The sequence below is a fragment of the Neophocaena asiaeorientalis genome, unplaced genomic scaffold, assembly GCF_003031525.2.
Source record: "Neophocaena asiaeorientalis asiaeorientalis breed wild unplaced genomic scaffold, Neophocaena_asiaeorientalis_V1.1 scaffold476, whole genome shotgun sequence".
NCBI classification, from domain to species: domain Eukaryota; kingdom Metazoa; phylum Chordata; class Mammalia; order Artiodactyla; family Phocoenidae; genus Neophocaena; species Neophocaena asiaeorientalis.
The window spans coordinates 1,744,644-1,760,637 of record NW_020172178.1 but is presented as its reverse complement, the minus strand read 5'-3'; the positions used below and the strand labels follow the sequence as shown (position 1 = coordinate 1,760,637).

At 36.5% G+C, this 15,994-nt stretch overlaps 1 protein-coding gene across 5 annotated transcripts in view; it reads left to right on the top strand.

The window, feature by feature from the left end:
* The window catches only part of DICER1 (dicer 1, ribonuclease III), a 69,880-nt gene that overhangs the window by 14,402 nt on the left and 39,484 nt on the right, over window positions 1-15,994 (top strand). For 2 of the 5 annotated variants that reach the window (XM_024758409.1, XM_024758375.1), the window contains exons 2-8: window positions 5,414-5,477; window positions 6,774-6,874; window positions 10,752-10,940; window positions 11,583-11,745; window positions 12,730-12,860; window positions 13,779-13,913; window positions 14,373-14,533. In XM_024758409.1, the coding sequence (XP_024614177.1) occupies window positions 10,797-10,940; window positions 11,583-11,745; window positions 12,730-12,860; window positions 13,779-13,913; window positions 14,373-14,533 (734 nt within the window). In that variant the 5' untranslated portion in view covers window positions 5,414-5,477; window positions 6,774-6,874; window positions 10,752-10,796. The remainder of the gene's footprint in view (window positions 1-5,413; window positions 5,478-6,773; window positions 6,875-10,751; window positions 10,941-11,582; window positions 11,746-12,729; window positions 12,861-13,778; window positions 13,914-14,372; window positions 14,534-15,994) is intronic. The other 3 variants (XM_024758382.1, XM_024758401.1, XM_024758392.1) reach the window with 3 other exon arrangements.

The window sequence follows — 15,994 nt, the reverse complement described above, 5'->3', positions numbered from 1 at the left end:
CCCTGTAAAGGAAAGAGTAAAGTTCAGGAGTCTCTTACTTTGTTGTATTCAGATGTTCTTGTATATGGGCCTTGATAGAGAGTCATTCTTAGGCTGAGATTAAGTAGGTGACAACCCTTGGTGTATGCTGAGACTAAAAAGGCCCACAGGACGAGATTCTAATCCCTTTAGAGCTGTGTATAAGGCCCTTTATGGTCTTGCCCCTGCTTATCTTACCACTTTCATGGTCTTGCTGTTCTCCTGTGGGACACGGCGCTGCAGCACACAGCTTGTAATTCCCTCAACTCGACTTGCCTGGTTTCTGTTTAAATGCTGCTTCACATGCTGTCTCCTCGTCCCCATGATGTCCTGTATTATCTTCTCCCTAACTAGTGCTATTACTACACATTCTTCAAAACTGAACTCAGGTTCTCACATTCTCCAGAATACAAGTTTGCATTAGGGATGTCTTGCTTAATAAATACGTGTTGAATGAATGAAAAAATAATTTGAGGGGCAGGAGGTGCAATGAGAGTTTTTTAAGTGGGGAAAACCACTTTAAATGTTACTTTTTGTACTGCTCATCTGTGGAGGCTGTGATACACTCGTCGTGGAGTTACAGGGAAAGCAGAGAGCATGAGTGGCTGCACGTGGCTGTGGTGTAGGCTCTGCCTCTCACCTGGAACTTTGATGTGTTTGCTTCCTGACTCAACATTGACTAAGCGTCCATCCATAATCATGTTTGTTAGGCTCATTTTGTCTCAGAACTGACCTCTCTTTAGTAGTGAAATGTTCACATTGTAGCATCTTAAAGCAGCTTGACATAGAGAGTTGAGTTGTGGACCCTTTTCCCTCATGGATGTTCTTATGTGTTGTAAAAGGTAGAATTGAGTAACATTCTAGCACTTGTTGAACAATGTTTTTGAGTAAAGTACAGAAACTTGGAATCAAACATTAACCTTAAAACTCACCTTGAAAGCTAGTGATGTATTAAATATTTACCTTTCTGAAAACAAAATTGCAAAGTAAGGTCATTATAGGTGACTTGAAGGGCAGGGGCGGGTATCTGTGCCATTTCGATGTGTTGGAAGGTGGTCTTTTGAAGAAGTATTCCAAGTAAGTGGGCCATTGGCTGGCAGCCTAGAGTTACTTTCTATATGGAGATTTTGGTGGATGGAATTTGTTAAAATGGTATTTGACCTGTATTCAACTTCAATTTTGGACAAATCCCATTTTAGGCATAATTACATGGAAATGTAAATATAATATGTTTATGCTACAGATTTTAGAGAAATGCAGAAATTTGTTTGGTTCATAGAGTAGTGCAGGAAAAGAAGGCTGGTGAATTTGTGGTTTAAGTTATAGAAACTGGGGTAAATTTTACCACATTCAGTGGCTTAAGAAGGGAGTTTTTTCCCCCAATACTTAAGACAGAGTCATATATCTTTATTGTCTTCATCCTCAGTTTAAGAGTGTGTTTAATTCTGAAAGTAATAAAGTGTTCAAATTGTAGGGGATTTTAAAATGCAGAAAAGTTTTAAGGAGAAAGAAATTACTTATGGTAGTAATCCCAGCCTCAATTTTGGGTGCAATTTTCTTTCCCTCCATTCCTCCCTTTCTTCTTTTCTTTAGTTTTTAACTTGAAGACACAATCAGATCTTCCTGTAAATAAAAGTTTTTTCATTGAATCCCATAACATAAGCATTTTTGTTTATTATAAACTGTCATCATTTTAATAGCTCAGTTGAACTGTAGTTCATATAAAGTGAGCCATCCATGGTTTACCAAACCATTCCCTCACTCATTGTTAGACATTTAGAGTTTTTGGGGGAGGTGGGAGGGACATTTTTTGCTATTATAAATGGTAATGCTGAAGGGTGCATATCTGAATGTGGTTTGTGTTAATGTTGTAAGCTAGATTTATATGCAAGGATTTCTAATTAATAATGACAGATATGACAAAAGTGAAAATGGAAATATTTCTCTTGTGCTGTGTATTTAACTACCTAAGACTAAAAATTCCAGTGTTTAAATTTTTGAAATTATTATCCCTTTTCTCTTTGGTCTGTCACTCTTTGGTTTGACCTTAGTCATTTCATAATCTATATTCACCAAATAATAGTTGATAAATCCTTGAAATATTTATTTTATGTACAATGTGTATTTTGGATGTTTCCTATCTTTTTGTTTTCTCTTTTCTTGCATTTTATATTTTCAAAACTTGTCTGATGGTGATGATGATGATGACGACGGTTACTTGCCCAGCTGTGTACCATTTCATTGCCTAAGAAACAGTTCAGTCATGTTTGCTGTGTTGTCTGGGGAGCCAAACAGAAGTAGCACGTAGTATTTTTTGGTTTTTGCTTTTAAAGAGGACTAGTGGACACAAAGGTTTTTAATTTTAGTTTACATTATATACCATGTTTTGTGATTTAAATTTGTTTGATTTTCATTGTACTGTAAACTCATAATGACTAGGTAGTTTGGAGTTTGTGGTTTTTCAGGTTCATCTGATTAAAAATACTGTACAAAATCTTGTATAGTACTTTAACTTTGTATGAGAATAATTTTTTTATATTGAATCTTAGGATTGATACAACATTTTAGGTTCTTTAAGGAGTTCCTTAAAGTCTTAAGAATTGTATGACAACAGTGGTTGTAGATAGAGATGGTCGTGTGGTTTCTTTAAAACTATCTGTTTTTGAACATTTTCTGTGCAAGGACTTTTGCTCTACCAAGGTTATTATGCGTTTAATTACTTAATCGTCATAATAGGTGCTCTATTTTATAGGCAAGGAAACAACCTTAGAGAGAGGTAGTAGAGTCTGATAAACCTTGGTCTTCCTGACACTGGACTCTGCTAGCATTCAGGTTATTTTAAATGAAAGATACTTAAAAAGAAAGAAAGAGAAAAGACTGCTTTCTACATCCCCAGTGGCCTTACCCAGTGTCCCTCCCACATCAGAGGGCCTCGCTGAGGAGGGAATGACTGTATTCCAAAATATTAAGAAGTGAGAGCATTGGCTTGACTTAGGAATTAACTTAAAACAGCCTCCTCTCTTTCTCCTCTAACTTTAATTTAGAAAAGGGAGGTTGTTTGGAGTTATTTGTAAATACCTTGGATCCTTCTTGTGTGCAGATTCCTTTTTAGGAACAAGAGGAGGTGTTTGCGCACTTAAGTTCTATTTTCATTTTTAAAACTGCTCTCTCTAGAGCAGTTGAGCAGTATATTTTAGGATTTTTCTACTGTTTTAAGTTTCAAGAAGTGGATTTTGTTATTTGGCGTGAATACTTTTTGAGAATTGGACTATTTTTTTTTTCTTTAAAGCTAATGTTGGGGAAATATAATTAAAAACAAAATCTCCTCCCAACCCAGAAAATCTCTCCAAAAATGTAGAAGGGAAGGAAGAATTTTTATTGATTAAGCATTAAACTAGAATGTGATGTGTATCTCAGGCTATCCACTAAAGAGATTGCAAAGACAGAAACCTTATTCTTTTGTATAGCTAAGTGGTTACAACACTTTACACCCATGTTTTCAAGATAAAATTGCTAATTTTCTCGTATCTTTATGACTGGTGGTAGGTTTTGCGATTTGGAGTCAGTTGCCAAATTAGGCCATCCTAGGAAACTGGGAGATTGGGCATTATCTTTCTTGGTGATGACATATCTTAAGGAAACATTCCTGAGAAGTGAGACTGGCTAGAGGCTTATTTGGCTTTTATAAAGATTCAAGTACAGCACAAAAGGACTGAAAAAGAAGGGGAAAGAGTCTCTTTCCTTTATTTTCAAGTGGGAGAATTGAACCACTTATTTTTAATTTGCCCTTACGTCAGCAACCTGTATTATAAACCTGTTATTTTATATCCATAGCCAAGGATGCTCTTAGCATTTAGGCTTTGGTTGGAGTTAAAATTAATGTCTTGGATCTCCATAGCATATTTGTTACTGTATTAGAGACTAAAAGCTCTTCAGATGTGTTTTAGTTTTATCTGTTAGCTTCCAGGAGTATTTTTGACAGTGTTTTAATGTCACAATATTGATGTTGTGTGGGTGTGTTCTTTTGTTCACTATGGAACTTCATGGTAGTTGCGCATTTTGGGCTTCATGAGAATAGGAATGAAATCTGGACAGTCATATTTGTAAAGTTAGTAGTATCAGAATCTGTGACACATAATAAAATGAATGAGTTGGAAGTTTTCTGTTACCAGTTTTGAAAATATGCACCAGGAAGCTCTAGATGCCTTTAGACTTCAAACTAGGAGGGTTAGCTGTCTGTTGTTACAAGCCTTTGTCTGAAAGAGTACAGCCATATATGGGATCTAGATGCTAATTAGGTTAAGTTTGTTGGTTTATACTAGAACTTGACTGAGCATCTGGTATGTGGCATGTCTTTTTCAGAGTTATCTTAAAGGGACCTATCAAACATGAGTCATGTATGTAATTTAAATCGTAGTCATCAATTAAAATTAGAAAACTTGACCTATTGGCTCCGTAGTATGAACATAAGTTGTCATTGTACTTGGCATGTTAACTTTCTAATTTATCTCTATACAGAATTGTCTAGGGAAGTAAGTTGGATAACTCAACAATAATTTTGTAATAGTGGAGTTGCATTAAGTTTTAAAGGACTATCAGCTTCTTATTTTGGCTACGGTGTTTCTAGAAAAGAGGTGAATATGAATTGGAAAGATGTCGAGTGTGACACATCAGGCCAAGTTGGTGTATTGCATTTACATCATACTAGGTGGCAGTACAGAACGGAATTAAAAGTCAAAGCATGAGGTAGTTTTTGAAAACACGAACTTACCCATTAGGAGAGTAAGGGGTTATAAGTTATGTAAAGCATGGTACTGACTTACTGTAGTCTTTTAGTATTTTTTTAGTTTATTTTTTTTGCAGTACGCGGGCCTCTCACTGTCGTGGCCTCTCCCGTTGCGGAGCGCAGGCTCCGGACGCTCAGGCTCCGGACGCTCAGGCTCAGCGGCCATGGCTCACGGCCCCAGCCGCTCCGCGGCATGTGGGATCTTTCCGGACCGGGGCACGAACCCATGTCCCCTGCATCGGCAAGCGGACTCTCAACCACTGCGCCACCAGGGAAGCCCTCTTTTAGTATTTTTAAAGCCAGATTTTACTGGGGGGGAGATGTAATTTACTTCCAGGAATTCTCCTTATATCTAATTGAATTGAACTAACAACTCTTAAAAATTCCCAATTGTAATAGAACATAATAAATACTAATTTCTAAAGGGCAGCCCTTTCATACATATAATGTTTTCTTGATTCCCAATAGATAAGTACAAAAATTGTTTTTATCAGAGATCTTATTCTGATAAGATAAATATCAGAAAAGTTTGTCAAGTAGGAAATTTCTTAAAGTTGTTTTTTAAAAATGAGTTGTATGTTCTAAAATATTCTCTCTGATTGCTTTTAGGTTACCTAGGGTATGAATTAATACAGACTTGGAAACTGAAAGAACTTAGAATCAGCATTTTGAGGTAAATATGTACATACTAAAGTAGTGTTAAGGTTTCCCCATTCTGCTTTGTTACCTTATTAGCGAAACCAATTTGTGTATGAAATGAGAAAGTTTAACCTCCACGCACGACCTATAGACTAGACTAGACTAGACACAAATAAGTGAAAAGAAACCACTGCCAATTTGTTTTTCCTGAGCTTGTGGTAGTAGAAGCATTGCAGTTAAGGAGCATAAATGAAATCCAGTATCAAATCTAAAAAAAGCAACATTTGTTGATTAAATCAAGCTTTTCACCTCAGTACTTTATGCTTCCTCATTTTTTTTTTTATTAATTAATTTATTTATTTTTGGCTGTGTTGGGTCTTCATTTCTGTGCGAGGGCTTTCTCTAGTTGTGGCAAGCGGGGGCCACTCTTCATCACGGTGCGCGGGCCTCTCACTGTCGCAGCCTCTCTTGTTGCGGAGCACAGGCTCCAGACGTGCAGGCTCAGTAGTTGTGGCTCACGGGCCTAGTTGCTCCGCGGCATGTGGGATCTTCCCAGGCCAGGGCTCGAACCCGTGTCCCCTGCATTAGCAGGCAGAGTCTCAACCACTGCGCCACCAGGGAAGCCCTACGATTCCTTATTTTTTGACTTATAATTTTGATTTTGATTTATAATCTCTTAGGATTATTTAGGACCACCCCTAAATTTAAATTTCTCCACAGTATTGACATTGTTGAACTGAGTTCTTAAATTTTTATTCATAAATGAATTTTATAAAAGAGTTTATCATTAGATTAAATTGTTCTTTGAGTTCGTATTTTTAATTTCCTTTGAGAAATTGAAATTGCTGATGGATTTCATACTTGTAGTGAAAACTTGCTACCGGGTGATTTGGATTACTCAGCCAAGTACTCTTCTGGTGATCTTCTTTACTTCTTTTGTATATATGAACTTAGGAAATGACACATCTCTGTCCTTTTATTTATTTATTTTTTCCATTTCCCTAATTACTGTCTTTAGAATTTATGTACTTTGTTTGATTTCCTTGCATTCATTTTTAAATCTTTCCTCTAACTTTTCTCAAGACAGCCCACGCCCCACCCCAGTCTCTGGGAATTAGGCATGCTATTGTTACAGCTCATTCTCTTGTTCTTTGTTTTAGAATAAGACTTAGTATCCTAAAATAACCCAGATGTCTTTTGTTTAAATTTTAATCCAAAGTAATGGCCTTTTATTCAGCTTTTCATATCCATAAGGCTTTCTTGTAGATGCGTTTATATTTAGTTTAAGTACAGGAGTCTTAAACTTGGCTATTTTTGCATTTATTTTTAGAGCAGAAGCTTGGGTATGCTGTGATTTTCCAATAAACTGCTATCACAATGTCAAAATGCAGTTCAGACAACAGCAACACAGAGATCTCAAACATTAAGACGGTAAATCTGGGCTTTGTCATATGTGGAAAGAGGAAGAGAGTTTTTATTCATGTGTTTTACTAAGTTATTTCTAAATGAACCATATAAAAGCTATGAAACAACCTCACAGCTTTCATGAGTGTTAATTGTTTGACCAGAAATTTGAAATCTATGATTGGAAAATAGTCATGTGGATTACTCTGTTGGCTCTGCTGAAGCAGTTAACCATAGTCAGTTAATCTGTGAAACTATGGAACTTTCACTTACCAGCAGGGATTCAGAGCTTTTCATTAAGACCAAGTTAAGAAAAAAAAATCTATTTAAACATGCCAAAGAAAGTAAAAATTGGCAAAATTATAGGTTTTTCAGTTTTCACATTATTGGATTACTTGTTGACTTTTTAAATGTTGGATTTGCTTTCTTCAAATAGATAGTGTATCGCTGGGGCCAGTCACTGTGTACTAAATGAATGAAAATTAATTTAAATATTGTGACCTTCTGGAAATGTAACGGGGAGGGTTCAATTGCCGTCCTCCATTTCCCTGCAAATTCTCTGTCTTGTATCCACCCTTCAGGGTGAGTAGGAGTGGTGCGGGCATGGATTTCCAAACCAAATACTGTAGAAATAACTTTTGAACTATGATTCTGTTCTGTATGGTATTGTGTGGACATTCATGAACCTCTGATTCAGTTCATCAGATATTTATCTAAATGTACATATGGTACATTATACCAGGTAGTAAGAGCTGTAAAGAATGAGACACACATCTAGTTCTCGTGGAGCATGTTTGCCAGTGTGCCAGTAAAAGAATAAGTCGTGTATGTATGTGTCTCTGTGAATATATGCAATGTGATGTAAGTTATAAAAGGCAAATAGAAACTGTTTGAAGGTTTTTATGTCACGCACATGGACAGTATTTGCATTTTACGAACCTGTATTTTTTGTTTGCCATGTCTGGGGTGTGATTTGGTTCGGTAGGTGGTAGGAATATGTGTGAGACATACAGCTCTTGTACTCAAGGAGATCCTAGTCTAATGGGTAATATTTATTTATTTACTTTTTAAAGCTCTTTATTTGGAAGTAATTTCAAACGGACAGAAAATAAGATTAGGACAAAGAATATGTGCTTTACCTATTTTGCCCCATTTGCTTTATCAGTTGCACCCATTCTCTCTCTGTATATCTACGTGTAGTTTCTTCTTCTGAACCATTTGAGAATAAGTTGCATATGACATGACCCTTTTACTCCTAAATATTTCACTATATATTTGTCAAGAATAAGGATGCTCCCCTACATAGTCATGGTGCGGTTATCAACTCAGTGAATGTAACACTGCTGTATCTACAGCCTTATCAGTGGACTCTGTAATGGTCTTTATGGCATTGCTCTCAGGAAAGGATCCAGTCTGAGGTCAGTTACTGCGTTTAGTTGTCATGTCTCTAGAGTCTTCTTTAATCGGGAACATTTTCATGCTTTTTCTTTGTACTGATACTGATAATTTTGAAGAATATAGCTCCCCCTTAAGGAAATGGAACAACAACAACAAAAGAGGAACCTTCTTCTATTTTTTAGACTATTCTAAAAGTAGACTTTATTTTTAAACTACTTTATATAGTCTATAATAAATTTTTAACTAAATATTTATACATAGACTGTTTTTAGACTCTTCTAAAAATAGAACATTCATTTGCTTTTTAGACTATTTTCTGGCACCGTCATCATTATTAATGTTGTCTACATGAAAAGGAATGATGACAGTGATCGGAAGGAGGGTTCCCGCTGTACATGGTTTCTGGAGGTGGAAGAAGTGTGTTTGGGGATTTACACTGCTGCCCTCTTTTCTCCTTTGAAAATTTCCATCCACCACCAGGATTTAGGCTTCTTTCCTGATCCCTTCCACCATGTCTTTGTTTGGTCTTGGATTAACGTTTGGGTTGGGTGAAAAGTGAGGTGTGAGGCTTAACAATGATAAATCGTCCTGCCAGTAAGCAGCCTGGAGTCATGAAGGACAAGTACAGTTGACCTTCAGTGCCCATGGGAATCGGTCCAGGTCCCCTGCAGATGCCAAAATCCATGGATGCTCACGTCCCTTGCATAGTACAGCTGGCCCTCCGTATCTTTGGATTCATCCGACCAAGGATAGATTCGACCTGCGGGTGTGGAACCCCTGGATAAGGAGGACCGTAGAGATATCCCAAGAATGGTAGGCAGGTGGGAAGTGCCTGCAAATCCCTTGGGCCTTCAGCGTAACCTGCTGGATCTTAGGAAGTTAGGTAAAATAGCCTTCCGCCTCAGGTTCTCTGCAGCGGTGTCAAGAAGCTTGAATGGTCAACCTGAGGGTGTTTATCCTGTGGGCCTGTAGAATTGGGAGAAGTGAATGCTGAGTGTAAAAGGGGTAAAAAGAAAGGCTGTTGGGACTTTGATTCAGTAGAGAGTGAGCACGTTATTTCTCATGAAAGACATAGTTCTGCTTGACCCAGGCAAAATAATGACTTGATAGTTTTTCATAATGTACTCTGGAATGCTGTGCTTGCCATCTTCCTCTGAGAGGGATAATGAGAATGGTTGTGCTGTCTGGTCCACGGACACGCCTGCCTTGCTGAGGTCCTTGGCCCTGCAGCCATTTGCCCCTTTACCATTTACTTGAGATCCTACTTGTATTAGCTGGATGTTGAATTCTTGTCAACTGAATTGAGCTCTGAAATCAGAATTCGGTATCATGCCTATGCATAAGAGAGACTCTACTCTGGAGACTTCTTGTTGGACTAGCTGCAACAATTTGAGTCACTGTGTTGTACAGTGGTTATAAATTTAACATGTCAAGAGATTCAGAGTTTTTGTTGTCAAGGAACAAAGAGTGGGGATTCTTTCTTTCCAGTGTCATAGAGTAATAACAATGAACACTGCAAAGCAGTACAAGGGAGAAAATTCCCTTCTACGAGGCAGGTGAATTTGCTGCTGATGGACTTTCACGTAGAGATTTGAAACCCTAACCCTCTATCTGCAGGTTAGGAATTTTAAAAAGACTGAATTATTATTTTCTCATTTTACATAATCATTTTTATCTTTGGGGAAGAATATATGCAATATAGAAGAGTGCTTAGATACCATGAAATAACTTTCATTTCACAGAATGGTGTTGCCTTGTTTTAATTTATCTAGGATATGAATAATTTTAAAGATACATATGTAAATAGTTGAGCAGCTGTGCAGTTGTGATAGGTTGTCAGTTGAGAAGAATGACCTTCTGTGTTTATGGTCCTTTGATAAAATGACCAAATGTTGGCAGGCATTTGAATGCTTCCCGTGTGCAGGCACAGTGCGCAGTGCCTTCCATACAGTTTTCTCATTATTTTATCAATAGCAGCATCATAGAATTTACAAAGAATGTTTGAAATGTATTTACGTATGTATTTGCACGTTTTGTATATATACACGTATTTTAAAGGGCATCGATACTGTACATATTTTCTCTTAAAGGTATATTATGGACACAGTTCTGTGTCAGTAAATACAGATCTGTCTTATCTTATGGATTTATAGTATTCTATTTTAAGACTAGACCATAATTTACTTAGCGAACTTTTGATTAATTCATTTTAAGGTTATTTCTTGTTCTTAAGTAATAATGCAGCAATAAATACTCATGGGTTTACCTCTTTGTGCAGCCACCTGATTCTTTTAGACAGGTTTCTAGGTGTAGAATTGCTGGGTTGGCGAGTACAGAATGCTTGACTTTTAAAACGATCCTCTTAGATCATGAAAAAGCTAAAACAATTATGAAGAGTTTGAAAAGGCCCATAGGAATGATATTCTGATGTTCCTCTTGTTTCCGTGCTTTCTTTTGTTTTTAACCCTGCATGGTTGTGTAATGGTATTCTTTTTCCCTTTTGTAGTAAGCTGTGCTAGAACAAAAATGCAATGAAAGAAACACTGGATGAATGAAAAGCCCTGCTTTGCAACCCCTCAGCATGGCAGGCCTGCAGCTCATGACCCCTGCTTCCTCACCAATGGGTCCTTTCTTTGGACTGCCATGGCAACAAGAAGCAATTCATGATAACATTTATACGCCAAGAAAATATCAGGTACTAATGAGAACACTAATACTGGAGCATTTTCACTAAAATGGAATAAATTAGCATACAGTTGACACAACTTATATAAAACTCCTTTACCTTTTCAAGCTTTCCTCTTCTGATTAATTTTCTCATTCCAGATACTTTTTTTCTTAATAGTCCTTTTCTAACATCTGCTGGGTAATTGATTTGATAGTTTTATTGGTGAAATTTCTTTTTCTTTTTTTTTTCCCCCTGTGAAAACTTCACTGTTCCTTAGTATCTATTTGGGTGTGTCTGTCCTCATGATCTGGGTAGGAATTGAGATTGGTTTGAGCAACCTTGGACTGGCAGAAGAACCATGGTTATAGTCATTTCAGTTCATATTATTCTAGAGAAGTTTTCTGTCCCTGTGAAGATAATTCTTAAAGAAATTGTAAATGCCATTTCAACACATTTACACAGCACAGCTATGTGTAACCGGTATTTTAATGTCTCTGATTATTATTCTTATATAAAGATGTAGAATGTATGCTTTTTGAAGGGGCAGATTTGTTGGAGGAAGATTTTAGAAAACAGTGAAATTTTCTGAATTAAAACAAATCCAATTTTCTAAATTCTGTACTTAGATAAGAAGTGTATAATCTTTTTTTCCCCCCACTGTATTTCTAGGTTGAACTGCTTGAAGCAGCTCTGGATCATAATACCATAGTCTGTTTAAACACTGGCTCAGGGAAGACGTTTATTGCAGTACTACTCACTAAAGAGCTGTCCTATCAGATCAGGGGAGACTTCAACAGAAATGGCAAAAGGACGGTGTTCTTGGTCAACTCTGGTAATAAAAAATTATTTTATCAAATTGTGTGGAGGAAAACTGGATGAGATTTTATGGTTAAGGAGATTTTTAATGTGGGTATTAAGTTAAACTCTTGAAAGTGTAGAGAGGTTGATGAATAATGTGTTTGTTGAAGCGGAAATATCATTCTGTCTTATTTCTTAACTTTATAGTATTTCTCTTAAATGTTAGTCATCTTACTTCATAGGTGTTAAACTTCAGCTTTTTTCCTAAAACGTAATTGCGTTTAATTCCAATTCTGCATTTTTTTTGAAGGATTACTTTCGGAATATAATCTGATCTAAGTAGTTATTTTTGTTGTTGATGTTTTAGCTTCACATAGTGTATCAAAAGGTGCTTGATTATGAAATAGGTAACTTTGATTTATGATCTTGCCATGCCAGTTGTAGAAAGAAAGTTAGATGCTTAACTTAAAAGTTAGATATTCAGTAAGAGTTTAAAGTACTGGTTTTTATGTGTTTGGGATTAGATATTAAACTAAAGAGTATAAAATGTGAACATAAACTGCTCGGGTACTAATATAACCATGTCACTCCTCTTCTTTTTTTTTTTTTTTTTAGATTGTCTCAGCATGTGATGTTCTCATGTGCTTTAAATACATATTAGTCTGTCTTATTTCTTGGTGATACAGTCTGATTTTATTGAAGAAAACAGGAAGGGTGGATCTGGAGTAGTTGCCATTCCAACCTAGAAATTATATTCTTAGATTGGGGAAAGTCACCTTTAAAGAAGGAAGGTGGTATAAGGCTCTCTGAAGTGAATGACAGAGGGTGGGGTGGTGAGTCTAATAAGTGTGTTTTGGAGATTACTGTGAAAATATGATTTTAAATTGGCTATCTAAATTGGTGGTTAGGTGTAATGTATAATAATAAGGATTTCCTGAACTGTTTAACTGTTAGTAGTCCAGAGAGCCGTTTAAGGAGGAGTTCTCATATTTACACGGCATATTATATTTGTAATCAGCAAACCAGGTTGCTCAACAAGTGTCAGCTGTCAGAACTCACTCAGATCTCAAGGTTGGGGAATACTCAGACCTGGAAGTAAGTGCGTCTTGGACAAAAGAGAAATGGAACCAAGAGTTTACTAAGCACCAGGTAAGACTTGTAGAGAATTTTCACTTAATAAATCTGTACAAGTCCTTGGTTTATGAGATGATCTGTAGCCTTGGTTGTCTGAATTAGGTTTGAAAACTCTACTTTTCTGTACTTTGTCAGCCTAGAAGCTAGCCCTCATGCGTTTTCTTACTATAATCTCATCCTAAAGCCAGGTAAATTACTGACATGTATTGCTCTTATGTGATAGAAAAGAAACAGCTTTTACAGTATGATTTACTTGCTTGAAAAACACAAATTCCTATGACCTATTTCCATCTTGTAGATAACTTGCTTTCACAAAGTTTATTCTTGAGTTAAATGTCTTGAAACTGGAGACATTTCTTGGTTGAGGTCTTAGCGTCTTTGATGGAAGACTTCCTCGTAGACGTTTCCATGTAGCCAGCTTGTGTTGAGGGCCTTTCGTGTGTTGGATCTGAAGTGGTTAAGGGATGCTTCCTAACTAAGCTGAGCAGTCCCCAGTTTGCTAGTATGTCTTACATATTGGGGTAAAGCCCTCACTAGTAAAGCACTTAAAATCCACAGAATGATAAGCCCCTGTCTGCTTCCAGAAAACCTTGTCAGTTTGATGGGGAAAAACTGTGATAAAACTGATAGGTCTTATCAGTCAAAATTATGGCTCTAGGAACCTAAAAACCTGAAGTAGATTTAGTAGATTTATCATAAAAACATGGTCTCCATTATCAAAATTTTCTTTCTTGTCTCTTTCCGCGTTTTCCTAATTTTACACCTTGGTTCTCAAGTACGAGCTTCCATACGTTGAGGATTTGGGTTTTAATTTTTACGGATGAGTGTCTTAATCTTCACCTAAAATACAGTGGTTCCATAATCTGATTTCATAGAAGTGTGTCCAGGCAGGTGAATGGCATGTGTTGTATACTGATAGCAGTTTTATTTTAGGTTCTCGTTATGACTTGCTATGTCGCCTTGAATGTTCTGAAAAATGGTTACTTATCACTATCAGACATTAACCTTTTGGTGTTCGATGAGTGTCATCTTGCAATCCTAGACCACCCCTACCGAGAAATTATGAAGGTAAGTTTTTAGATTTTATCAGTCTTAATAATGCAGGTCAAATTACTGAGTATAAGCAATGTTTTTATAGATCAAAAGCAGTATTAGTTACCAGTTTGGGGAACTTGGTTCCAGTGTAGGAATGAATGAATGAATATTAAATTAATGTTCATTTAAATCTATAACCTATAATATTAAACTGTAATGAATTTATAACAAGTTCTAAATCTATAATAAAAATTTAAACATAATATAAATCAATAAATTATATGATCTATCATAAGTGAATTCATAATCCATCATAGCGTATTTAAATGTTCCTTTTTGATAAACTGATCTTTTAAACAAGCTACAGTAATTCTATAAGTGATAATTTTAGTATTTGTTAGGTCTTCTTGACATGTTTTATTAGGATGCTGTCTCTTTGGTTAGGGCCTTGCAAAATGAATCCCTTACTGTCAGTATCTTTTGTTTTGTTAGCTCTGTGAAAATTGTCCATCATGTCCTCGTATTTTGGGACTAACTGCTTCCATTTTAAATGGGAAATGTGATCCAGAGGAATTGGAAGAAAAGATTCAGAAACTGGAGAAAATTCTTAAGAGTAATGCTGAAACTGCAACTGACTTGGTGGTCTTAGACAGGTATGCACTTCGTATTGACTTGGCTTTAATGAGACCTGCTATGACAGTTTTAGGCCTTCAGTCTCAGTGCCTTGCAGATAGTCTCTAAGGGAACAAATGGCTATTAGAAGGAAAGAGCAAGACTAAGAATTCCTTATCAGGACAGTCATCTTCGAATGCAAGAATCTGACGTTATTTCCACGGAGAGTAACGGAGGTGTTTCTGCCTTAAGAGGAAATGCTGCATAAGCGCGGGCCCATCCTATTTGCTGGTGTTGACGAGGACTGGGGAACTCTGGAAATCGGCGTCCTTTTCTGCAAGTGTGGACACTTTGTTGTTTTGACCCACGTGTCCCACATGATGCTTTGAAAGAGCATTTATTTATTTACAGGATTCAATATTTTACAGCGTGCTTTAAAATAATAGGAAACACCCTCTAGTTTTGAAAGTGGGTGTGAATTTCTGAGAAGATGTTTATGACTTTGAGGTTTATCTCTTCGAAGGGGTTGCTATTTCGAGTTTCATTAAAACGTGCAGACACAAACAGCCTTTTTGATCTAAGTTGGTGGAAGTGAGCCTATATAAATGAGGTTTTTAAATAAATGTAACTAATCCAATTCATATTAAAATACCCTTATTAGATATAGCCTTTAACAAGGTTAAAGGTTACCAAGCGGTGGTTCTTAGAACAGTTATAATAGAGATGACTTATTTCTCAGGTTATGAAGTTAAGTCACACATGGGTTTTGAGTACTGGCTCCACTAATTGTAAGCCATGTGACTTCGAGTGAGTCATTTATTGTTCCTGAGCCTGTAAAATGGCATTAGTGGTTTCAAGGGATTCTTTGATGACATGGAAAACACCTTGTGGTGTACCTGTCATTTAGTAGGATTTTGGAAAGAGTTCTCTTTGTGGAGTGAGGTGAAAAGGTAACTTGTAGATTCATAAAACTTACGAATCCAAATGTAAGGTGAAATACAAATCTCATGGCCTTAAGGACATGCTGTTTTCTGATTTTCCTGAGCTAAGACAGTCTGTGATGTAGAAGTGAAAGGCTGTACTTTTGCTTTTATCTGACCTGAGTTAGATTGGTAGGCCTGTGCTACTTGAAGTCTCTAGGAGAAGCAGTGGTGTTAGAGTGTTTGGGTAAAACTGGTGAGTACTCTCTTAAGTCTGGCATCACCTAATTCTCAAAATGTGACTCTTAAACATTCTCTCTGGGAATAATGAAAACTGTAGTATTTAAATATGTCTTTATTGTGTTTCTTTTCCTTAATTAATTATTATATGTGCTTTTAGGATTTTGCGTGTTGTTCTGGGTGTCGTATTATGAAAGTCATGAAAGATCCAATTACATGAATGATAATGTAATTGACTGAAATTTGGGGGCGGTTTCCTTATGAAGATATGTTAAAAACACATTAAAAATAAAATTGACGTTTGCAAATGCTAAACGTTTTCAAATAGTGTGGAAATGGATA